Source organism: Sorex araneus, chromosome X (genome assembly GCF_027595985.1).
Source record: "Sorex araneus isolate mSorAra2 chromosome X, mSorAra2.pri, whole genome shotgun sequence".
Lineage (NCBI taxonomy): Eukaryota > Metazoa > Chordata > Mammalia > Eulipotyphla > Soricidae > Sorex > Sorex araneus.
Window position 1 is genome coordinate 257,334,311 of NC_073313.1, and position 22,853 is coordinate 257,357,163.

The following is a 22,853-nucleotide window of genomic DNA, read 5'->3' on the forward strand; positions in this document are numbered from 1 at the left end:
CTGCCCAGCTAATCTTCCTAATGTTTGGGGCTTGTAGGGAGCTCAAGTTTTACTCGCTCTGTATATATGTATATATATATACACATGCACACACACACACAAACACACATATCTGGACAGGAGAGCTGGAAGGGGAGTCCTTGGGGCTTTTAGGGAGCTTAAAGTTTTACTCGCTCTCACTCTCTCTCTCTGTACACACACACACACACACACACACATATCTGGACAGGAGAGCTGGAAGGGGAGTCCTGGGTCCCCCAAAGTGGGGTGAGAGTTGGGTCCCAGAGCACACTGGATGCACACAGAGCACCGTGTGTAGTGACTCAGTTTCCTTCTTTATGTCAACTAACACTGATTTCTCCTTCGCGCTGAAGACAGTTTCTCTAAAGGAAAAGTGGTTGAGCTTTTCCCCAAAATGAGTCGTTTCCTTAAAAAAAGAAAAGAAAAAAACCAAACCGCCTAACTTACACTTAGTACTGAGTTCAGGCGGCTGTGGCTGCTTTGGAAAAATAACCGCCCTAGGGCGGGTGTGAGCCCGCGAGCAAAGCCCGAGGGGCAGGCTGGCGTCCCGGGGGTCTGTCTGCACTCAGGGGATCCAGGCAGCAGGACCCCGGGGGGTGGGGACCCTCCGCGCTCAGCCCGGCTCCCGGAAGGCGCCTGGGAACTGGGGGGCTCAGACAGCCCCTGAAGCCAAGCGGGACGCCGCCGCGGGGTGGGGGTGGGCGGGGGTCCGGGATGAAGCAGCGGCGCAAAGTGGCCCAGAGGGTCCCCCCTGGACTGGAGGGACACGGTGGTCCTAGGGCACAGCGCGGGCGGGAGGCCAGAAGGGAACGGGGTGGGGGGCCCCAAACTGGAGGGACGCAAGGAGGAAGGGTCTTACATGAGCCGGGTTCAGGTTCCCCCTGACACAGTGCGGGGCGGCGGCTGGGGGGGGGACGGGGGTCCCGGAGGAGCCCGGGAAGAGGACGCAGCGGGACCGCGCCGGAGGCACAGGGGTGCGGAGGGGGACGGGGGTCCCCGCCCGGGGCTAAGGAAGGGGGACGGGGGTCCGGCCCCGGGGGTGCGGAGGCGAGACGGGGGTCCAACCCGAGGGGTGCGGAGGGGGAACTGGGGAGTCCGGCCCAGGGGTACCGGCAGGGGGCGGGGGTCCGGCCCGGAGGGTCCGGAGGCGGGACTGGGGGTCCGGCTCGGGGGGTCCAGAGAAGGGACGAGGTCCGGCCGGGGGTCGGCGGCGGGGGCTCTGGGCGCGAGGGCACCGGCGGCGGGGGGTCCCCGGACGTGTCCTCGCGGCGGGGGTCGCGGCGGCGGGCCCCCCCCGGCACACGCCCCCCCGCGTCCCGCGGCCCCACCTGTCCTCGCTGGCCGTGATGACCCCGTCCTCCTTGGGGATGAGCAGCGCGGCCGTGACGGCGTCCTGGTGGCCCTCGATCTTGCTCAGCAGCGCCGGGCGGCTGCTCTGCGGCCTGGAGTGGATCTCGGCCGCCATGTTCGCCCGCCCTGACGGCCGCGCGGGCACGGGCGCGGGCGCGGGGGCGCCGCCGTAAAGCCCCGGGCGCCGCGCACGAGGCCGTAGTGCTGCGGGAAGCCGCGCACGCGGACGCTAGCGGGGGCGCTACTCGCCAGCCGCACCTGGAGGAGGAGGAGGAGAGATGAGGAGGAGGAGAAGGAGGAGGAGGAGGAGAAGGAGGAGGAAGAGGGAGGAGGAGGAAGAGAAGGGAGGAGGAGGAGGAGGAAGAGAAAAGAAAGGAGGAGGAGGAGGACGAAGAGAAGGAAGAGGAGGAGGAAAAGGAGGAGGAAGAGGGAGGAGGAGGAGGAGGAGGAAAAGAGAGGAGGAGGAGGAAAAGAGGAGGAGGAGGAAGAGGGAGGAGGAGGAGGAAGAGAAGGGAGATAAAGGAGGAGGAGGAGGAAGAGAAGGAAGAGAGGAGAAGGAGGAGGAGGAGGAAGAGAAGGGAGGAGGGAGGAAGAGGAAGAAGAGAAGGAAGGGAAAGGAGGAGGAGGAAGAGGAGGAAGAGGAGGGAGAAGGAGGAAGAGAAAGGAGGAGGAGGAGGAAGAGGAGGAGGAGGAGGAGGAGGAGGAGGGAAGAAAGAAGAACCTGCCTCTATGGGGAGGGGGGCCGGAGGAAACTGGGGGTATTGGTGATGGGAAGTGTGCACTGGTGGAAGGACGGGTGTTGGAACACTGTATGACTGAAACTCAATCATGAAAGCTTTGCAACTATCTCACCGTGACATGGTGATTCAACAAAAAATAATTCAAAAATAATAAAATAAAGAAATTAAGAGCCTGGCATTCGTTCTAATCAGCCATTGTTTGGAAGGTGTCTCAATTTCTGGGGCCAGGGAGATAGTCCAGTGGGTAGAGTCTTGCACGTGGGTGACCCAGGTTCAATCCCCAGTAACCTGATCCCCACCAGGAGTGACCACTGAACACAGGGCCAGGAGTAAGTCCTGAGCACCACCAGTTCCTCCTCCCAGCCCTTCAATAAACAAACAAAAAAGTTAGCTCAAGTCTGGGCAAATACAGTGCAGTGACATACAGCAGGTGACACTCATTGAGAGTTGTGTATATTTTATTTTCTTCTCAGTACTCTTTCTTTGGTTGTTTTTTGTTTTGTTTTTGTTTTACTTTTTGGGTCACACTCGGGGATGCACAGGGGATACTCCTGGCTGCACACTCAGGAATTACTCCTGGTGATGCTCAGGGCTGGAGCAATAGCTGGTCACCTTTCATGCAGCCGACCCGAGTTCGATTCCTCCGCCCCTCTCAGAGAGCCCAGCAAGCTATTGAGAGTATCGCGCCTGCATGGCAGAGCCTGGCAAGCTACCCATGCATATTGGATATGCCAAAAACAGTAACAATAAGTCTCTCAATGAGAGACTCTACTGGTGCCCGCTCGAACAAATCGATGAGCAATGGGATGACAGTGAAAGTGACAGTGATGCTCAGGGGACCATATGGAATGCTGGGAATCGAACCCAGATGGGTCGTGTGCAAGGCAAACAGCCCTACCCGCTGTGCTATTGTTCCAGCCCCCTCTTTAAAAAAAAAAAAACTTTTTATTGAATCACTGTGGAATAGACTATTGGAAAGCTGTTTAAGATTAGATTGTCATAAGCATTCCAACACCCATCCCTTCCCCAGTGTACATTTCCCAGCACCGGTGCCCCAGGTTCCTCCCATCAGCCTCCACCCCTCATCCCCTTTGCCTCTATGGCAGGCGCTTTTCTTTTTCTTCTTTCTTCTCTCTCACTCTGTCTCTGTCTCTCTCTGTCTCTGTCTCTCTCTGTCTCTGTCTCTCTCTCTCTTTCCCTCTCTCTCTCTCCTTCTGCACATTGTGGTTTGCAATATTGATAGTGAAAGGTTATCAACAATATCCCTTACCTACTTTTAACCCTCAGCTCTTGTCCAGCGTGATCCTTCCCAGCTATTATTGTCATACCGGTTCCTTCTCTATCTTACCTACCCTCAGACCACACACACTTGTGGTTAGTTTCAACCATTGACCAGTCCTCCTAGCCCCTGATTTCCCTGGCCATGGATATTATTCTTCTACCATACATATGGGCTGGAGCAATAGCACAGCGGTTGGGTGTTCACCTTTCACGCGGCTGACCCGAGTTCGATTCCTCTACCCTTCTCGGAGAGCCCAGCAAGCTACCGAGAGTATCACACCCGCAAGGCAGAGCCTGGCAAGCTACCCGTGGCATATTGGATATGCCAAAAACAGTAACAATAAGTCTCTCAATGAGAGACTCTACTGGTGCCCGCTCGAACAAATCAATGAGCAACGGGATGACAGTGACAGTGACCATACATATATATACATATATATACTATACCATTGTGTGTATTTTAGTCCCAGTTCCTTTGCATTGGCTATTTCACTGCATATGGATGGTGAGCGCAAGAAACGGACACGTGTCCTTTCCTTCTCGTTTTAGAGAGGAGAAAAAGAAACCAAGGAGAAGTTCAACTTGCTTGAAGTCGCAAGCGATGAGAGAGGGGAAAGGACACCCTCGTGATCCACAGCAGCCGGCTGGCTCTCTCAGCCCACGTTGCTGATAGCCGGCCTGGAGCTCAGAGCGTGGTCCTGTGGCGGGCAATCAGCAGACAGACTCGCACGGAAGCACGGCCAACACGTGGACATGAGCCAAACCACAAAGAGACCCAACTTCCCTCAACTCGGTCTAATATAAGTGACTTCTATTTCTCTGCCACTTACGGCGTCTAGCTTCCCTCTGGTCTTCCTGCATCTCGACATGATTTTTTTTTTTAATGACATCCAATAATAGAACTGCCCCGGCTTCCTGACGGCAGCCAATGCAAAGGGAAGCTCTTCTTCCTCACACTCACCTCAGAATCCCCTAAAACAATCCCAAGTCCTGTCAGTTCTTCCGATGACTAATGTCCTGTACTTTCCAGAGTGCCCTGCTTTGGGGACCAGCAACCAGCCCACCCTACTGCATTCCAGCCGTGTTCGTTGGTGACCAGGCTGCAGAACATCAACGGCACGTCGGGCTCATGACTTGCCAGAAAGTGGCTTCCCAGAGCACCCCTCCCCAGACCTCCCCCCCTCTCTCCTGCACGCAGAAACCACAGGATTCGGGCTCGTCTTGCAGAATTGCTCCAGACTTTTGCTGTCCATATGGCTCTCCGGCATCTGACAGGCGGAGAGATCAAGGTAAGATGTGGTCTGTAACCCCCTCAAATGGGACTGGAATTCAAGACACAATGCTGATCAACAAGCATGTAAGGCATTTCATTAATAATTTGTTGTTACATGTTGAAAATGATATTTTTATATATCCCATTAAATACTAAAATTAGTCTTAAAAACACACACATATATATATTTGCTCTTTGGGGTCACACCCAGCAATGTTTAGGGGTTCCTTCTGTCTCTGCACTCAGCAATTACTCCTGGCATTGCTGGGGGACCATATGGGATGCCCAGGATTGAACCAAGGTAGGCCACGTGCAAGGCAAATGCCCAGCCCACTGTACTATCGCTCTGGCACTGACAAATACTTTTTTTTTTTTTTTTTTGCTTTTTGAGTCACGCCCGGCGATGCTCAGGGGTTACTCCTGGCTCTGCACTCAGGAAATACTCCTGGCAGTGCTCAGGGAATCATATGGGATGCTGGGAATCGAGCCCTGGTCAACAGCGTGCAAGGCAAATGCCCTACCCACTGTGCTATTGCTCCAGGCCTGACAAATACTTTTTAATACAAAGAAATATTCCTAGCAATTCTCGGCCATCTGGACTGGGGATCCAATGAAGGGGCTGAGGACACTGGGGCTACAGGGCCAGAGTCCCGCACTATTGGGGCTCTCTGGTGCTAGATTACACAGACTACTTTGGGGGTGCCCAGAGGCCTCCAGGGTTATACCTGGAAGATGCGAAGGGATCATGTGATTTGGGGGATTAAACCAGGTTGGCCAGGCAAGGTATGTGTCTTAACTCTGTACTATTTTTATTAGACAATGCTCTGGGGTTCTTTATTATGATGGCATTAGTGTCCATTCCCTGATGGAGTTATTCATCCATTGAGCAAACGTGCATTGTGTACCTACTGTGTGCAGTGTGTTGACCAGATGAATAAACTTGGATTCTTGCAAGGCATGTGCAGTTGGATGACTGGACAGGCTACCACACAACTTTCTTTTTTTTCTTTTTGGGTCACATCCAGCAATGCTCAGGGGTTCCTCCCGGTTCTGCACTAAGTTACTCCTGGCATTGTTGCTGGGGAACCATATGGGATGCCAGGGATCGAACCCGGGTCGGCCAAGTGCAAGGCAAACGCCCTACCCGCTGTACATCACTCCGGCCCCGCACAACCTTTTCCAAACCACAGATATGTGTTGTCACTTCTAAATGCAGCCTTCCAGAGACAACCCCCGCCCTTTCCACATGAACCTATATTCCAGTGGAAAGCCACATCATAAAACAAAATAAATCACTATATTGCATAGTATTTTAGATGTTAAGAGCTGTGGAAGGAAGGCAAGCTGGGAAGGCAGTAGAGACTCAGGGCGGAGGTGGGAACTGCAAGATTAGGAAGGATGGTGGGTAGATCCAGTCACTGCACAGACCCGTCTTTAAAAGCTGGAGGAGATATGGGGCTAAGCCCAGCACCATGATCTTCCAGCAGCTTCATGGGCTCTCTCAAGCACACCAGCCTCGGGGCTGGAGCTATAGCACAGCGGGTAGGGCGTTTGCCTTGCACGCAGCCAACCCGGGTTTGATTCCCAGCATCCCATATGGTCCCCTGAGCATGGGTAATTCCTGAGTGCAGAGCCAGGAGTGATCCCTGAGCATCGTTGGGTGTGACCCAAAAAGCAAAAAAAAAAAGGCACACCAGCCTACAGGACTTGCCATGGCCCTTCATGTGGGCCACCCCAACTGAGTGGCTGAATAAGGCAGGGTTGGACAGGCCTGGGTTCTGTTCTGTTCCACCCTGTGCGGGAAACCCAGATAGGCCCTGTTTGCTCTAGAACTCTCTTCTGTGTGGGACGAGTCTTTGCCGGGCCTGTGTTGCAGCTGACTGCTTCTTCCCAATGCCCTTCCCTATCCATCCCATCATCAATATTAAGATAAATTCCCCTTCGCATTCGTCTCTGCCTTCTTATCTGCTTCTGGAGAATGCATCCTGAGACGGATGGCCGGGAAGGGCCGCCAGGAGAAATTAAAATTTGAGCCCAGAAGGAGAGGTCAGAGTAAGTTCGGGGGGAAAGACAGGATGGGGTGAACTTCTGGAAGACGGAGCAGGAAAGGCTAAGATCCCCCGGGGTGAAAGTATGGCTGGGTAGGTGCAGGGTTCTGGAAACGGCGAGGCCGCTGGTTGCAGGGGGATCAGAGTAAGCAGTGCAACTCGAAACCAGGGCAGATCAAACTCTGAGCTATAGCAAGATTGAATTTTTTGGGTCTTTTTTTTTTTCTTTCTGGGTCACACCCAGCGATGCACAGGGGTCATTGCTGGCTCTGCACTCAAAATCACCCCTGGCAGTGCTCGCTCAGGGGACCATATGGGATGCTGGGAATCGAACCCAGGTTGGCTGCGTGCAAGGCAAACACCCTACCTGCTGTGCTAACTCTCCAACTCAAGTTTGTTTGTTTTTTTCTTTTTGGGTCACACCTGGCGATGCACAGGGCTTACTCCTGGGTTTGCACTCAGGAATTACTCCTGGTGCTGCTCAGGGGACGATATAGGATGCTGGGAATCGAACCCGGGTCAGCTGCCTGCAAGGTAAAGGCCCTACCTGCTGTACTATGGCTCCAGCCCCATGACTGGGTTTTTACTTTACATGAGACAGGAAGATCCCTGAAGGTTTTGAGAGGGACCAGTTAACCATTTGCCTTCCACTTTAAAAGGCAAGGGTGTCAGGGCTGGAGCTATAGCACAGCAGGGAGGACGTTTACCTTGCATGAGGCTGACCCAGATTCGATTCCCAGCATCCCACATAGTCCCCTGAGCACCGGCAGGGACAATTCCTGAGCACAGAGCCAGGAGTGATCCCTGTGCATTGCCGGGTGTGACCCAAAAAGCAATCAATCAATCAATCAATAATAAATAAATAAAAGGCAAGGGTGTCAGGAGGCTGATGAAATCAAAACAGTTGAAAACTTGAAGGTGGAGGGCAGGTGTGTTGAGCTAATGTTGGCTTCCGGGCACTATCTGGAAGGTGGAGCCCGTGACTCACCCTGACATCATGTGAGAGGGACAATCCAGACGGACCCCAGACTGAGAAGCAGAGTCTGGGGAAGAGGTGGAAGGGCAGGTTGGGGAGAGATGGGGAGTTTGGTTATGGACATAGAAAGGTGGAGAGACCTGCCACGGGGTAAAGGCGTTTGTAGGCAGTTGGGTACCGTTTACCTACACTGAACAGTGGAGAGGGGCCGGGGAGATCATACAGCAGGTAGGGCCCTTGTTTGATTCTTGGCATCCCATATGGTCCCCTGAGCATTGCCAGAGGGTAATTCTAGTAACCCCTGAGAATTGCCAGGTAGAAAACATTTTAATGAATGGATAAAAAATTCAGAAGTCAACAAAAATGGAGCAAACAGATGAACATACACTTCTTCAAAGTAGATAAACAGATAAAATGTGTACAAATGTTCAACATTACAGATTGCCATGGAGAGCAAATCAAAACGACAATGAACAATCACCCTACATGGGGAGAATATCCTTTTTCGTGGCCCCCCAAAAAAAAACAAATAAAAAAAATTTTAAAGAAATTTTGAAAAAATTGATGGAAAGGTCTGGTCAGCTGGCAGAACTCTGGGGTTTAGAGGCTCACGGGGGGAGGGGGTTGCACCCCTCGGAGAGTGAGCACTCTAGGGGGGATCCAGGTTACACCCGACCGGAAAGCATTAAAGAAATCTGAGCAAGAAACAGACAGGCACCTGGCGAAGTTCGGAGGGTCAACGTTTTTAATTTACGCAGGCGGACTCAGCGTGGTTCGCACCACAAAGGCCAGGTCCCTGAACATATTTCACAAAGAGCTCTGAGAGGCTAGTTGCAGGCAACATGTTTCTAGGAGAAAGAGTTTTTCCATCTACCATACACAGTGTTGTTATTTGGCAACATCTATAGTGATCAGTACAATCAGTGACTAATATAATTGTTCCAAAATGTTCCATACTGACATTTACTAAGTGTTTCTGTGACCTGTTCCTGCTCAAGTGACCTGATCAGATCGGACTCCTGTTCTCCTCGTACCTGAGATAAGAACAATTTACAATCCATCCATCTTTGCCTGCTCTTAGAATGGGTCACTCAGGGGTCCTGCCTTTAGTTTTCCTGCTTCTGCCTGTAATTTTTTTTTACTTCAAGAGCAGTATAGTAGAAGTAAGAATTGAGAGAATTCAGTGAGAGGGAAGACATTTATAGGGAGTCTTATCTAAACATTTTATTTTACTTATTTATTTTTTCTTTTTGGGTCACACCCGGCGATGCACAGGAATTACTCCTGGCTCTGCACTCAGGAATCACCCCTGGGGGTGCTCAGGGGACCATATGGGATGCTGGGAATCGAACCCGGGTCGGCCACGTGCAAGGCAAACGCCCTACCCGCTGTGCTATCACTCCAGCCCCTTATCTAAACATTTTAAATCAGGTCTTTGGCCTCATGCCCTGAGTCAGTGTTTATGGTCTACAAGCAGAAAAACACTATCACCCAGAAAGGCTCAAAGTGTGCAACGGGGAAGTGGGAATCTTTGTGAGTTGTCTTGCTAGCTGCTACTAACCCAGGGAAGGTTTGCTCCTTATAAAGTGTTCATGCATGCCTGGCTTATACTAATGTTGCTCTTACTGTGAGAAAGAATATTCAGGAGTGAACTACATTAGCTAATTTAATTATCTGATAAATTTATTTACCGGCTATGGGAACAGCCCAGATGCCCTTGTAACGTCCCTGTAGCTCATTTCTGATTGTCTGCATTTTCTTCTTCCTTGGTGTGGGGGACACACCTGGCAGCACTCGGAGCTTGTTCCTGGTTCTGTATTCCCAGAGGAGGGAATATCATTTTCAACTAGCGCTTTTATAGTCTCTGGATAGACTTGCTACAGACGGCAATATAATTGCAGACTGGTACTCTAAGTGCGCTTTTAGTATCTTGCAAAAAGACTTGACTGATTTCCAAAGACCCTGGACCAGTTGCACTCCCAGCCATGTACAAGGGCTCTGTTTCTCTGCAGCCTTATCCACGATTGGCTCAGGTCTTTGTGACGAAGACCAGTCTCAAACGTGAGACCACATCTCATTGTGGTTCTGATTTGCATTTCCCTGACAAAAGTGATGATGAGCACTTTTCGAATGTGTATGTTGTTTACCTATGTCTTTGACAAAGTGCCTGTTTATCTTTTCTGGCCATTTAAAGATGTTTTTATTTTTTGTTGCTTTAGTTTTTTTAGGTTCTTCATACAAATAGGGTGTCAGCCCCTTTTGGCTATATGAGTATCAGATATTTCCCTAATGCTGTCTTTTCCTTTACTGATGATATCTTTTGCTGGTTTAAAATGTTCTGCTTGATGTATGTCGTCCCAATTGTTTATTTTTAATTTTGTTTTCCTTGTTAGACGTCCCCAAAGGTAGCAGTGAAGTCAATCTTGTGGAGCATTTTGCCTGTAATTTCTTCTGTGTCCTTTATGGTTTCTGATCTCATACGTCTTTAATCCATTTTTTTTTTTTTTTGCTTTTTGGGTCACACCTGTGATGCACAGGGGTCACTCCTGGCTCATGCACTCAGGAATCACCCCTGGCGGTGCTCAGGGGACCATATGGGATGCTGGGATTTGAACCTGGGTCGGCCGCGTGCAAAGCAAACGCCCTACCCGCTGTGCTATCACTCCAGCCCCACGTCTTTAATCCATTTTGCATTCATTTTTGTACCCATGAATGTATGAAATAGTGGTCTAGTTTTCATCTTTCCCAGTACCATTTATATTTCTTAAAGCAGTGAACAGTGAATTGGACTTTTGTGTTTGTTTTTTGCTTTTTTTTTTTTTTTAATGAAAAAGGAAGGAACAGAAGAGCAATTGACAAGATAAAGCAGCTTCTCAGAAATTTTAGCTCCAGGGCCCAGAGCAATAGTACAATGGGTAGGGTGCTTGACTTGCATGTGGCTGATCTGGGTTTGATTCCCGGTATCCCATATGATCCCCTAAGCACTGCCAGGAGTAATTCCTGAATGCAAACCCAGGAGTAATCTCTGAGTATTGTTGGGTGTGGCCCAACAACAACAACAACAACAACAACAACAACAACAACAACAACAACAACAAACCCAAAAACCCAAAAAAGAAAAAAAAAGCAAATTTTTTGCACTTTGTTTTATTTTATTATTGCTGTCCACAATAATTTATTACATTCAATATTCCAACACCAACCCCACCACCATTACACCTGCCCACCACCACGCAAGCCTGGCCCCAGGTCCTAAATAATTTACGTTGTATTGCTTGTTATGAATAATCAGTGTGTCACGGTTGTATCTCACCCTGGCGCCATTAAATCCTTGTATAAGAGATTACTGTTCTGAATTAAGAAAAAAAAAAGTAATGTGGAGTTCATGACCAATTCAATCAGTTTAATCAGTGGCTGAATAAATAGCAGTACTCCTACATTTAAAATAAAAAAGATTACTAACACGATGCTACAGGTCCAGCCTGACAAAAGTAATTCTTATTACTCCTTCCAGCCTGTGTACAGGAGAAACACCACAAACCGGAGATGCGGCCGCCCCGCCCTCAGCGCTCTGGCCCCGCCCCAGCCACGACCCGACCACGCCCCCGGCCTAGCGCCGGCCGCGCTCTCAGCCGCCCTGACCCCGCCCCAGCCACGCCCCTCGATCTATCTCTAACCATGCTTCAGGTCCCATTTCGCTTTTAGCCACGCCCTGGCCACGCCTCGGAAACGCCCCCACTTCCCGGCCCTCGGCTTCCCCGGGCGCGGTGTTGCCGCGACACCCGTCCGCCCCGGCGCCTTCCGCTGCCCGTCGCCCTTTCCGCCGGCATGGCTGCGGGGCTGGCCAGGGTGCTGCTGCTGGGGCCTCGCGGCCTGCTGGCCCCCGCGGCGCCCACGCTGTCCCCGCCGGTGCGCGGGGTGAAGAAGGGCTTCCGCGCCGCCTTCCGCTTCCAGAAGGAGCTGGAGCGCTGGCGCCTGCTGCGCAACCCGCCGCCGCCCGCGCGCCGGTAGGAGGGAGCGGCCGGGGGGTCGGGCTTGGGGGGAGCCCGGGTTCCAGGCCGGGCGGGGCTGCCCCCCGGCTTCCTCGCTGCCCACCCCGGGCGTTCCTTGCAGCCTTTCCTTCCTCCCGGAGGTGCCCGCTGCCCGCCCGTCGTGGCGGGGCACGGCGATCGCGCCCGTTTCTTTGACAGCTCGGCCCAGCGGGCGTTTGCGTGCCAGTATTAGCGCTGGGACAACCCCGTGAAACGGTTCACCGTATAACCCCGTATAACTGCGCCCTCCGCGGTCATTGCTCCTTTGGGGAAATTGAGTAATACCTTGTTTGTGGCTACTTTAATATTATTCCCGTCCCCCCTCGTCCTGCAAAAAAAAAACAGATTGTTTCATATGTGCCCGTAGGAATAAGAATTCATAATGCTTTCCACTCATGGCATTATCTTTTTTTTCCTAATAAGCAAAAAAAAAAATAGCATCTGTAATCTTTCTTCTGATGCTCGTGAGGGCAGTCCTCAGAGGCTTCAGTGGTTTGTAATTTTAGGCCTTAAATCTAAGAACCATGTATTTGCTTTTTACCACACCTGGCAGTGTTCAGGACTTACTCTGGGCTCTGCGCTCAGGCGTCACCGGGGCACCAGGGACCCCACAGGGTGCTGTCGATCAAACCCGGGTCAGTTGTGTGCAAGGCTCAGACCCTGCCATGTGCATTTAAACCCCGATCTTTATATTTTCTTTGTTGCCCCTTTTTTTTTTTGGATTTGGGGTTGGGTGAGCACATCTCAGGCTACTAGGGGCTCTGGCTCCTGGTTCTGTGCTCAGGGGTTTCTCCTGAGGTGCTGGGTAGCCCTGGGGTGCCAGGGATCAGGCTGCGTTGGCTTCAGGCAAGGCGAGTGACTTTGCCCGTGTACTGTCTCTCTGATTTCTCAGCAGACCTCTCTTATTTAGAAGTTTTATCTTGGATTGTCTTTTTTTGCTACCCCTCCTCACCCAAAAAACGGGACCAGGCCGTGGTGATGGGTGGCTCAGTGGTGGAACACTTGCCTTGTATGTTGGACTCTGGGTATTGTCGGGTCCCAAAAGCACCAGCAGAAGTGACTTCTGGGCACCTCGCTGGGGTGTGGCCAAAGCAACACTACAGCAGCCGCAACAGTGATAATAGTGGTAGTGAGATCTTTTAGTCCATTCTTGGGGATTATTATTTTAACCTATTACATTGATCCAGGTCAGCTGCGGGCAAGGTGCTGGTGTATTCAGTATGCCAAAAACAGTCACAACAAGTCTCACAGTGGAGACGTTACTGGTGCCCGCTGGAGCAAATTGATGAATAACGGGACGACAGTGCTACAGTGCTATTACATTGATGGGAGATTGTTTGATATTTAAATGGATGCTTTGCAAACAAACCCATGAAAGAAGTAGAGTGTTGTTTATGTGCAGGATCTGTGAAACTTTCTGTTTTTTCATGCTTGGGTAAAAAGCATAGTTCCTTGGGAGAGAAATAAGGGATCTAAAAATTAGGACAGTGGCTTAATCTTTTCATGCAGAACTACTCTGATGGAGGCCGTTGGCTCAAAGGGAAAACAAATTTTCTGTTCACAGTGAAGAACTACACAGTCCCATGACCTCAGCTTTTACATCTGTAGCACTGCCGTCCAGTTGTTCATTGATTTGCTCCAGTGGGCACCAGTAACATCTCCATTGTGAGACTTGTTGTGACTGTTTTTGGCATATTGAATACGCCACAGGTAGCTTGCCAGGCTCTGCCATGCGGGCTGGATACTCTCGGTAGCTTGCCAGGCTCTCCTAGAGGGACGGAGGAATCGAACCCGGGTTGGCTGCGTGCAAGGCAAATGCCCTACTCGCTGTGCTCTCGCTTCAGTCCAGCTTTTACATCTAAAAGATCAAATTTTGGTATTAAAATAAAAATAATGGGGGCCAGAGCAATCGCACAGCAGGTAGGGCATTTGCCTTGCACATGGCTGACCCGGTTTCAACCCCCAACATCCCATATGGTCCCCGGAGCACTGCCAGGAGTAATTCCTGAGTGCAGAGCCAGAAGTAACTCCTGAGCATGGCCAGGTGCGACCCCAAAAATCTAAAATAATAATAATAATAATAATAATAATAATAATAAAATAGCAGGGACCAGAGAGATAGTACAGCAGATCGGGTGCTTGCCTTGCATGTGGCTGACCCACCCAGGTTTGATCCCCAGCACCCTTTATGGTTCCCAAGCCCACAGAGAGTGATCTCTGAGTGGAGCCAGGACTAAGCCCTGAGTACCACCGGGGATGCAGGCCCTCCCCCCCCAAAAAAAAACACCCCATGAAAACCCCAAATAGCATAAATAACATAAAACTCAATCTTGTTTATTCATTAAATAAACTAATGAATTCTTGCATTCTGCTTTGAACTAATAAAACTGCATCACATAGAGAGCACTTGCAGTGATAGTCACACCGGGTTTCTCTGCATTCACCCTCCGCCTCTGGGTTCCTGGTTTCAGTTCCGAGAAGCCCAACTGGGATTACCACGCCGAAATCCAGGCCTTCGGACCTCGGCTGCAGGAAGACTTTTCCCTGGAGCTCCTCAAAACCGCCTTTGTGAACCGCTGCTACATCGAGAGCGAGGAAGCCCGGCGCCGGGAGCTGGGCGTGGGGAAGGCGGCGGCGGCCCTGAACCTCCAGGACAACCAGGCACTGGCCGAGCAGGGGGCCGCCTTCGCGCGGACCCGCCTCTCCCGCTGGCTGGAGGACGCCTACCCGGCCTTGCCCGCCCAAGGCGTCGGGAGCCTGGTGGCCTTCCTCACGGGAGAGGAGGTGGTGTGCCACGTGGCGAGGAACTTGGCCGTGGAGCAGCTCACGCTGAGCGCCGAGTTCCCGGTGCCCCCGGCCGTGTTGCAGACGACCTTCTTTGCTGTCGTCGGCGCGCTGCTGCAGAGCAGCGGGCCCGAGCGGGCCGCGCTTTTTGTCCGGGTAAGTCACGGCAGAGCCGGTTGCACCTTCCCGGCTGGCCGGTGCTCGAGGTGGCCGGCAGGAAACCCTTGGAGAGCATTTCTTCCCGTACCATCCTGCAAGGCTTCCGTGTGACTTTTTTTTTTGCTGGGGGGGGTCACACCCGGCGATGCACAGGGATTACTCCTGGCTCTGCACTCAGGAATTACTCCTGGCGGTGCTCGGGGGACCATATGGGATGCTGAGATTCGAACCTGGGTCACCGGCGTGCAAGGCAAACGCCCTACCCGCTAGTGCTGTCGCTCCAGCCCCACGTGTGACTCTTTTCCTCCCCAGCTGGGCCCGACCTGACGCTCTTTGGTGATTGTGGCTTAGTTCTCCTGGTTGTCTTTTGTCCTTGAGGTCCTTGTCAGGGTGAAGGTTCACTTCTAGGTGCTGAGTTCAGAGCACTGCGGAGTTGTGTGTCTTCATTTTTATCACTCCAGCCCCTAAGGAGTATTTTTTTTTTTTTTTGCTTTTTCGGTCACACCCAGCAATGCACAGGGGTCACTCCTAGCTCTGCACTCAGGAATCACCCCTGGTGGTGCTCAGGGGACCATATGGGATGCTGGGATTTGAACCGGGGTCGGCCGCGTGATGTGTCTTCATTTTTAGACCTGAACTCCTGTAGGGCAGGTCCTCTGTCAGCTGCAGTGAATGAATGAGGGCGAAGGGCTGTTAGAGGGCCATTTGCAGGAGCTTAAGGGGATTGTGACCAAGGACTAGTGACTCTTGTCATCTCCCAAGTGAGAACATTTTGGATTTCAGAGTCCCGGTGTAGTATAACTCTTTGTTAGCCAGTAGCGTAGCCAATTGAAATATTTGAGGGTCAGAGAGAGACGTAGCAGGTAAGGAGCTTGCCTTGCTCACAGCCATTTGGGTTTGATACCCAGCACTGCAGATGGTCCCCTGAGCACAGCCGGTGTGAAGAAACAACAACAATAGCAAACGGCTTGGAAGCGCTTAAATATTCAGCGTGACTACTCCCACTGGCCTTTTGAAATGAGAATTCTTTTTTTTATATTTTTATTGAATCACCATGAGATACTGTGACAAAGCATTCATGTTTGAGTTTCAATCATACAATGTGATTGAACACCCATGCCTCCACCAGTGCACATTCTCCACCACCAATGTCCCCAGTATACCCCCCCCCTTTCCAACCCTCCCCCTGCCTCCATGGCAGCCAATTTCCCCCATACCCTCACTCTACTTGTGGGCATTATGGTTTGCAATACAGATACTGAGAGGCCATCACGTTTGGTCCTTTATCTGCTTTCAGCACACATCTCCCATCCCAAACAATCCCTCCAGCCATCATTTTCTTAGTGATCCTTTTTCTCTCCCAGCTGCCTTCTTTCTCCCCCAGCTCCTGAGGCCGGCTTCCAACCATGGAGCAATCTTCCTGGCCCTTGTCTCTACTGTCTTTGGGTGTCAGTCTCATGTTACTTTATATTCCACAAACGAGTGCAGTTATTCTATGTCTGTCCTTCTCTTTCTGACTTATTTCACTTAGCAGGATACTCTCCATGACCGTCCACTTAAAAGCAAATTTCATGACTTCATCTTTCCTAATAGCCGCATAGTATTCCATTGTGTAGATGTACCAGAGTTTTCTTAACCAGTCATCTGTTCCCGGGCACTCCCATTGTTTCCAGATTCTGGCTATTGTGAGCGGTGTTGCAATGAACATACAGGTGCAGATGTCATTTCTATTGTGCTTTTCTGCACCCTTGGGTTATATTTGCAGAAGTGATATTGCTGGGTCATATGGAAGTTCAATTTCTAATTTTTGAAGGAATGCTCATATTGTTTTCCAAAAAGGCTGGACCAGTCAGCATTCCCACCAACGGAAAGGGAAAGAGAGTCCCTTTCTCTCCACATCCACGCCAGCACTGGTTATTCTTGTTCTTTTTGATGTGTGCCAGTCTCTGTGGTGTGAGATGATACCTCATTCTTGTTTTGATTTGCGTCTCCCTGATGATTAGCGATGTAGAGAATTTTTTCATGTGCCTTTTAGCCATTTGTATTTCTTTTTTGAGGAAGCTTCTGTTCATTTCTTCTCTCCATTTGTTGATGAGGTTGGAGGCTTTTTCTTGTACGATTATCTACTAGTCTTGTATATCCTGAATACTAAACCCTTATCAGATGGGTGTTGGGTAAATATTCTTTACCATTCTTTGGGTTCTCTCTGTATTTTGGTCACTGTCCTTTGAGGTATAGAAACTTCTTAGTTTGATGTAGTCCCATTTGTTTATGTTTGTTTCTACTTGCTTGGTCAGTGCTGTTTCTGTGTCATGGAGGGTTCTGCTTGTATTTTCCTCCATGTACCTTTTGGATTCAGGTCTGATACTGAGGTCTTTAATCCACTTTGATCTGACTTTCGTGCCTGGCGTTAGAGGTCAAACCGCAAGCTGCTTTTGCCAGCCTCTTGCCTCTCAGCCAGTTATGTCTTTGCCTGCCCATCGCCTGTGTTTTCCACAGACTGGAGTCTCCAAATGTCTAAAAACAGTGTTTGGTTGCAGTGCATGTGGCAGATAGAGTGGAATGTGGGAGGTCCTCCCGGGAGAGGGTAAGGGGACGGTGGGAGTGGTGGGAGTCCGTGGAGGCAGCCATCCGCTCTAGGAAGGCTGGGGAGATTTTACAGAAGACAAATTTTCCAGAAGCATTCCAGGAAGGAGCCTCAGGGCCGGGTTTGTAACTGGGAAGCCAGATTTGGCCAGTTTCTGTTGTATCTGGGGGAGTCCTGTGGGTGAGTCTGGACCTTTAAGACTCTCTATATGAGACGATTATTTCTTTTTGCTTTTTGGGTCACACCTGGCTATGCTCAGGGGTTACTCCTGGCTTTGCACTCAGGAATTACTCCTGGCAGTGCTCGGGGGACCATACGGGATGCTGGGACTCGAACCTGGGTTGGCCGTGTGCAAGGCAAACACCCTCCCCGCTGTGCTATCGCTCCCGCCCCAGGAGATGATTATTCCTTTATCAGGCTTTTGGGCCACACATCTTGCTGGTGCTCAGGCTTTACTCCTGGCCCTGCACTCTGGGATCACGCCTGGTGGTGCTCAGGGGATCATACGCAGTACCGGGGTTCACACTTGGGTCACCGGCGTCTAAGGAGAGCACCTTCCCCTCTGCGGGAGCCGGTCCCGAGGGTGCTCTCTAAGCCCGTGCTCCTCAGAACCTGGTTGGTGTCAGCGTTAGCATCCCTTCAGGCCGCTGGACCAGGACACCTGGGAGCCGTCCCTGGGAGTCTGTCTGAACCCTGAGCAGCCTGTTTGTAATGTGAGGGAGTATGTACTTTTTTTTTTCTTTTTTTTGGGTCACACCCAGCGATGCTCAGGGGTTACTCCTGGCTTTGCACTCAGGAATTACTCCTGGCAGTGCTTGGGGGACCATATGGGATGCCGGGGATCGAACCCGGGTCAGCTGCGTGCAAGGCAAACGCCCTACCCGCTGTGCTATCACTCCAGCCCCAGGAGTATGTACTTTTGAGCGTCTATAGCTTCATGTGGACCAGCTGCAGGAATTTGGGTTTGTTTGGGGGCAGGGGGCCACACCTGGTGGGTTTGGGCATCACTTACTCCCCAGTGATACTCTAAGACCATGTGCTCCTAAGGATGGCGCCCAGGTTCCTGGCTCTGCACTCAGGGGTCACTCCTGGTGGTACTGTGGGGACTGTATGGGGCGCCGGGGACCGAACCCGGGTCGACCACATGCAAGGCAGATGCCCTCCCTGTTTTACAGTCTCTGTGGTCCCTTGAACCCAGGTTTTCTGCACATAAAGCTTGTGCCCCAGCCCTTTGAGCTGTAGTCCTGGCCCCTGCTCGTGAAATTTGAAATGATTTCTATAATTGAATACGCATTTTAGAGATACTTCTTTAAATAACCTCCATGTTCTGGGGAGATGAAATTGGAGTATTCAACCCACAGCTTACAGAAAGTTCTACTAATAAACTAGAAAGGCAGGAACCAATAGGGAAAGGCTTTGTGGAGGCAGAGGTAATTACCTAGCGTAACTGAGCTGTTGTTGTGTACGTATCCTATTAATTCCTTCGGCATTAGAATGGCTGTTCCCTTCCTCTTCAGCTGGTTTTCTGCACGGCAGAGTATCTGTCTCGTAATATATTCTGTTTCTGGCTATTGAAAGACTCAGACTCCCTGTTGAGAATGAACTTACATTCTTTATAAACTAAACTGAGATAGAGTTCTGGCGCTTGGGGAAGTGTAATGAAATTTAGCTGTATTGCAAAAGCTACGGGATTTTATCTGGTTTTGGTTTTTTAAATTTATTATTTTTTTTAAAAAAACATCTTCTGTCCCATTTTCCCATCCTGTTAGCTGATTCTACATGTGTTGGTTAAGTTGAGTCAATAACAGTATATTGTTTTGAAAATTTATATTCCTGTGCCTGGCAAGCTACCCGTGGCGTATTTGATATGCTAAAAACAGTGACTACAGGGGCTGGAGCGATAGCAGAGCGGGGAGGGCGTTTGCCCTGCACTCGGCCAACCCGGGTTCGATTCCCAGCATCCCATATGGTCCCCCAGCACCGCCAGGAGTAATTCCTGAGTGCAGAGCCAGGAGTAACCCCTGTGCATTGCCGGGTGTGACCCCCCCCAAAAAAAAAAGCAAAAAAAAACCCCAACAACCCAGTAACAACAAGTCTCACAATGGAGATGTTACTGGTGCCTGCTCGAGCAAATCGATGAACAATGGGATGATAGTGCTGCAGTGCTATATAGTATATGTATATATAGTAGGCATATATAGTATGTATAGTATACATATATAGCATAGATATAGTATGTGTGTAAATATATATATCTATACACACACACACACACATACACACACACACACACACATACATACATACACACTATATAGTAGGTAGCCGACCCGAGGTCAATTTCCAACACCATATAAGCTCCCCCGAATCCCACCAGGGATGATCCTTGAGCACAGAAGTAAGCTCTGGGCACTGCCAGGTCTGATCTCAACGGCCCCTCCCCCCAATACATACATGTGACAAAACTGGGAGTGGGAGAGAATAATATTTTGTCTTTGATTTCCTATTAAGCTTTAAATTTAAAAGTGAACTTTGAATCGTGACCCTCGCCTTCCCTATGTTGAGTTACGTGTGTCATTTGTATTAATTCGTGCTTTCGTCTGCAGGACTTCCTGGTGACTCAGCTGACCGGGAAGGAGCTCTTTGAGGTCTGGGAGGTGGTGAACCCCATGGGGCTGCTGGCGGAGGAGCTGAAGCGCAGGAAGCTCCCGGCCCCCGAGTCCCGCCTCACGAGGCAGTCGGGGAGCACCACAGCTCTGCCGCTGTATTTCGTTGGACTGTACTGGTTAGTGCGACTCTCCTCTTTATCTCAAGCTGGCCTTCACAGACTGGCCTTCACACTTCCTTAATGTGGCCTCTAAGCACATGAAAATACTTTTAAAGGGCCAGAGCCATACCACAGAGGGTAAGACTCTGGCCTGGCATGCGGCCTTGCAGGTGACTTTGATCCCCAGCATCCCAGGTGGACCCCCGAGCACTGCCAGGAGTGATTGCTGAGCGCAGAGCCAGGAGTAAGCCCTCAGCACCACCAGGTGTGGCCCAAAATGACAACAAAATTAAAAATATATATATCTCATGCCGGGGTTGGAGTGATAGTACAGTGGGTAGGGTGTCTGCTTTGCATGCAGTCAACCTGGGTTCAATCCCCGGCATCCTGTATGGTCCCCCAAGCAACGCTAGTAGTAATTCCTGAGTGCAGAGCCAGGAGTAACCCCTGAGCATCGTCAGGTGTGACCTAAAAACCCTATACACACACACACACACACACACACACACACGTGTGTGTGTGTGTGTGTGTGTGTATGTGTGTGTGTGTGTGTATCTCTGTCTCATGTCATGATCATGTACTACTTCCTGGGTACTGTATATGGTCCGCTGGGGAGTGATGCCCAAGCAATGCTAGGTGTGGCCCAAAAGCCAGATACATTTAAAAAACTAATCAAAGTTTATATAATTACCCAAAAGGCCTAGAGCATTTTCCTCAAGTATACTATTTTTTTCAAGTTAAGCTTCAAAATGAAGAAAAATTGAATAGTTTAGGTATTTATGACTAGATTCAATACAGTCTTCCAGTTTTCTCACAACACATATTTATGTATTTAGACCTGCCTTGCCTTGCAGTTTTGACTTGAGAAGCATTATGCCTAGTCGACTGCTTGTTTCTTTGGAAACGCGACTGCTTCTTTGTCCAAGGGCTTATAAAACGTGCTTAGCCGGCCCTCTAAATGTGCTGGCATCCAGAGGCGGCATCCGAAGCAGTTCTGTTCCTTCCTGCGGGCCCTGCCCCGAGAGGAGGGCGGGTGTGCGGTGCCCCGCGGAGTTTCAGGCCGCTCTTGGTTTCCCTTCCAGCGACAAGCAGCTGATCGCAGAAGGCCCCGGGGAGACAGTGCTGGTGGCCGAAGAGGAAGCTGCCCGCGTGGCACTGCGGAAACTCTACGGCTTCACCGAGAACCGGCGGCCGTGGGACTATTCCAGGCCCAAGGAGAAGCCCCAAGCAGAAAAGACCGTCGCCGCCAGCTAGCCAGCCCGGGTGCGGACGCCTGAAACTCGAGCGCAAAGCAGCCGGGCCAATGCCCTCAGCCTGGCCGGCCCCCGCAAGGACATACGCGTTCATGGGGCACTCGGGGGTTTTTTTTTGGACTCTTTCTTATTTTTGTCATTTTTCTAAGAAATTTCCCCAAAGTTCTTGATTTTACTGTTGCATATCATCTCTACAGATAGGCGTGCGTTATCCCCTCCTGCTTGGAGGCTTCATTTTAATAAGTATTTGGGTTTGGCTGTCATACCAATTAAAAACAGTTTCCTTCTCGAAAGAGTACGTTGTAGTGAATTTGACATAGCAGGAGTGAACTTCGTCTCTCTAATAGAATTTTAGTGAAAGGAGTAACGGTGTGCTTTGGAACCTCTAGAAGTGTAAAACGCAGATGCTGACAGCTCTCCAGGCACCTATGTCAATCTTCAGAGCCGGGTTTAAAATTCTGTGTATCTCATGGCTACTCAGCTTCTACAGGTACATTGCAGAAAAGGTGTTAAGGTATGTCTTTTCAGAAAAACACGGAAATAGAAAATGACTTAAAATGTTGATGGAAATGGAGAGGTACCGGTTTGTCAGTGTGGGACCATCCGGTCATAGCCAATGCGCCGCAAGCCCCTTCCAGGCCTTTTACTGTAACACCTGTGAGTCAGCCGAGGACACATTTTAGGAGCGTATCCTGGGTCTTTAATCCTTAGTGTTTAATTCTACAATCCTTTTATTATTTTTTTTAATTTTAAAAATTTTATTGAATCACCATGAGATAGTTACAAGCTTTCATGTGTGGGTTACAATCTCACAATGATCAAACACCCATCCCTCCACCAGTGCACATTCCCCACCACTGATATCCCCAGTATACCCCCCCCTTTCCCACCCTCCCCCTGCCTCCATGGCAGACAATATTCCCCATACTCTCTCTCTACTTTTGGGCATTATGGCTTGCAACACGGACACTGAGAGGCCATCATGTTTGGTTCAAAATTCTATGATCCTTAAAGCTACAAATTTCCCTTAGCTTTATTTATCTTAGCTTTTGGACACTAATTGTTTTTGTGTGAATGTGCCAGTTGCCCTCAGGGGTAATGAGAAGAGTGGGGCTAGGAGCTGAAAATACACAGAGGTAAATGCTAATGCAGCTCTTTTGCCCCCAAATCTTTATTTATTTAATTATTATTTTTTATTGAATCACCGTGAGATAGTTACAAAGCTTTCCTGTTCGAGACTCAGCCATACAATGATCGAACATCCATCCCTCCACCAGTGCACACTTTCCACCACCATGTCTCCAGTACATCCCACCCCCACCCCTATCCCCCCATCCCAGTCCTCACCCTGCCTCCATGGCAGGCAATTTCCCCAATACTCTCTCTGCTTTTGGACATTACGTTTTGCTCGAATTTTCCCACCACCATTCAAGCCTGCCTGCCAGGGGCAGATGCTAGGTTATTTATTGCCCATCGTTCATTTTGAGTATCATGGGTACTGCGGCTGTGCACTTCTGGAATCCTAGGTTGTACATGGTTGGGTCCAAAGACATTTCTGTAGGGCACTAATCCATTTTGGGGTT

At 50.3% G+C, this 22,853-nt stretch overlaps 2 protein-coding genes across 2 annotated transcripts in view; one reads left to right on the plus strand and one right to left on the minus strand.

Moving 5' to 3' along the window:
- Nucleotides 1-1,526, minus strand: part of WDFY1 (WD repeat and FYVE domain containing 1) — a 59,123-nt gene extending 57,597 nt beyond the window's left edge. The window contains exon 1 of the mRNA XM_055121520.1: nt 1,350-1,526. Coding sequence (XP_054977495.1) covers nt 1,350-1,486 — 137 coding nt within the window. The 5' untranslated portion in view covers nt 1,487-1,526. The remainder of the gene's footprint in view (nt 1-1,349) is intronic.
- A 9,922-nt stretch (nt 1,527-11,448) lies between these two features.
- MRPL44 (mitochondrial ribosomal protein L44) lies at nt 11,449-21,563 on the plus strand. The gene is made up of 4 exons (XM_055121649.1): nt 11,449-11,696; nt 14,192-14,660; nt 19,857-20,035; nt 21,100-21,563. Exons 1-4 carry the CDS (start codon nt 11,518-11,520, stop codon nt 21,269-21,271), a joined length of 999 nt encoding a protein of 332 aa, XP_054977624.1. The 5' UTR covers nt 11,449-11,517; the 3' UTR covers nt 21,272-21,563.
- The last annotated feature ends 1,290 nt before the right edge of the window (nt 21,564-22,853 follow it).

Excerpts from the sequence above, each read along its gene's own strand:
- MRPL44 (XM_055121649.1), top strand. The coding sequence starts at position 11,518 with ATGGCTGCGGGGCTGGCCAGGGTGCTGCTGCTGGGGCCTCGCGGCCTG. Across the intron at positions 14,661-19,856 it reads GGGCCGCGCTTTTTGTCCGG|GACTTCCTGGTGACTCAGCT; the intron begins GTAAGTCACGGC and ends TTTCGTCTGCAG. Across the intron at positions 20,036-21,099 it reads TATTTCGTTGGACTGTACTG|CGACAAGCAGCTGATCGCAG; the intron begins GTTAGTGCGACT and ends TTTCCCTTCCAG.